Here is a 2,242-nt window from a genome sequence, read left to right as displayed (position 1 = left end):
TACAGGCCACCAGTGCACTCTGGTTTACCTCGATTTAATCTCAATTTAAAGTTGTGCCTCTGTGATCCAAGGCTTGTTTCAGCTCAATCTGTGTGTTTTTTGCAGTGTCTAGGTAGTTTTCACAGATCAACAGGTAATCAGTTATTGAATGTGTTTTGCGTGGAAAGGAGAAGAGCGTGTACTCCTCCGGATCAGAATGTTTTTAATCTCGAAGTGGCCCTCAAATCAGATTTTTCACATTAGTTTCACATAACCTTATGTGATCTGAGTCGTTGGTCCTTCCATCTTCATAGTCTGTCTAGAGTTCAATCAAACAATACATTGAAGTCGGCATGAAGTGTGATCAGTGAGACCTAGCTCACTTTTTTATTCAAATTTGACCCAAATGATGGGTCATCTGCAATAGGAGCGTAAATATTGTTTTTTTAATTTTTTTTTAAACAAAATGTTTATTTAAACAACACAACACTGGACTTGAAAGGGGAAAACCAATTAGAATATTGATTTCCAGCAATTCAACCCGACTCAGACAGATTTGGTCGACATGTAACAACTACGTACAAAAAGGTTATAAAATCGTCCTAGTTTTAACAATGATAAAAAAACAAGAAAAGGCTTAAAGAATCTCAAATCGAACAGAGTATGTGGGCTTAATTGTCCTGGGATTCTTCACTATGCAGTGCTTAATTTGTAAATAAAAATGTTTCGGTGCCCAAAGCCCTCCTCTTAAACACGCGGCTGCTGCAATTAAATGTGGGAACATGGAGTACTGAGCCTGCGTAACCCTGAAGCAATCTCCGGCCACTTTAATCCATATAAAGCCACTCCCTGCCCCATTCAGCTCACTCTTTCAGCTTTCCACTTTCTCCCTTCGTGGCGCTCTTTCGTTTTTCCCTTCCTCCGCCTTTCCCATATGTCTCTTTTGCTTGTAGTAAATACTCGAGGCACAAGAATAAGCGCCGGCCCTCAAAAATAAATGCTGGTGCTCAGCACCGGGAACAACAAGCACAAATTAAGCATTGTTACTATGTAACCACTTAAGAGTTTAGAACAAGGTGGTCTCGCCCTCAGAGCACCCACCCCTAGTGGTGCTGACGACAAGACCCTGCTTAGCACTCAAGGGATTAAAGAGTGAAAATAAAATAATTTACTGGAATACACACACCACTGGCAGAGGAACGGGAACTGTTCCTCGGGGCTTGATTTATGGGCCCGTCGCTCTGTACATGACGCTGGTGAAAATTATACAATTAGCCATTTTGTTTAAATAAAAATAAAATAAAGTCTGTGCACCAGATGCCAGGCAATTTATATACAACAGAGACATGGAAAGAATGGGAGAAACTATACTGCAGCCATAGTAAAGTGCACAAGGATCCCTGTATCCTGCATGGATCATATGAGTTGTTGAGACAGGGTATAAAGTCAGCACACCCCCACCCCCCAACAATCCCCCTTCTCCTCCCCGTCTGGTGCTGGAATACGTCAATTGTATTTTCATCCTCCATTTCCAATTGTACAGATGTGGCTATTTCATTGATGGGCTGCCCGTCAAAACACAACCTGATGTGCCTCATGGGCAAATTCTGTTCACAGTAGACTTTCATTAATTTATTAAGGGGCATTTGCCTTTTGATCTTAACGTGCACCCCAGAGCTATCCTGGCCCACCACTTTCAAGTGGATGTGGTCATTGTTTACAGTCTTTGGCTTCTTGTCCGTCATGGCCTTGGAGTTGGGGGTGATAGAGCTGGTACAGAAGGCACTGCACTGGGGGCTCGAGATGCACAAAGAATGGTAAGCGGGAGCCATGCACGCCTGAGGGATTGCATGTAAACATTGATAGTTAGACCTCCCTATCATAATGTAAGAGTCTTGAGATGATCCACCTGCTCAGTGATCAAATTCATTACCAATCACTACTATATTTGACTTTTTGCATTTAGGGTAATTACCTCATTTTTTTATTTATTGGGTCAGCAGTTAATTTTCTCTCTCCAGCCACCTCATTATTATATAGCTTCTTTTAGACCAATTATTGTTTTTTGAAGAAAGATTATGTCTCCCTTTAGTTAATAAGCAATGACCATTTTGGGGATATGGGGAGTGGAAGTACATAAACCAAAGAGCGTCAAAATACACCGACACTGGGGCCCCGATTACAAGTTAAGCGTAGTGGAAATCCAATATTTTCTGTGTGTGGGAACAATGAACCAGATTTTTACTGGCTAAAGGAGTGTCAT

General features: G+C 41.6%; 1 protein-coding gene across 1 annotated transcript; it reads right to left on the bottom strand.

The window, feature by feature from the left end:
- Positions 1-220: 220 nt before the first annotated feature.
- On the bottom strand, positions 221-1,724 carry LOC138267150 (small ubiquitin-related modifier 2-A-like). The gene is made up of 3 exons (XM_069216001.1): positions 1,586-1,724; positions 1,449-1,516; positions 221-298 (listed from the first exon to the last, which is right to left on the bottom strand). Exons 1-3 carry the CDS (start codon positions 1,722-1,724, stop codon positions 221-223), a joined length of 285 nt encoding a protein of 94 aa, XP_069072102.1.
- Between the last annotated feature and the right edge of the window lie 518 nt (positions 1,725-2,242).

Source organism: Pleurodeles waltl, chromosome 12, assembly GCF_031143425.1.
Source record: "Pleurodeles waltl isolate 20211129_DDA chromosome 12, aPleWal1.hap1.20221129, whole genome shotgun sequence".
NCBI lineage: Eukaryota > Metazoa > Chordata > Amphibia > Caudata > Salamandridae > Pleurodeles > Pleurodeles waltl.
The sequence above is the reverse complement of the archived record's forward strand: the minus strand, read 5'-3'. Positions and strand labels throughout refer to the sequence as shown.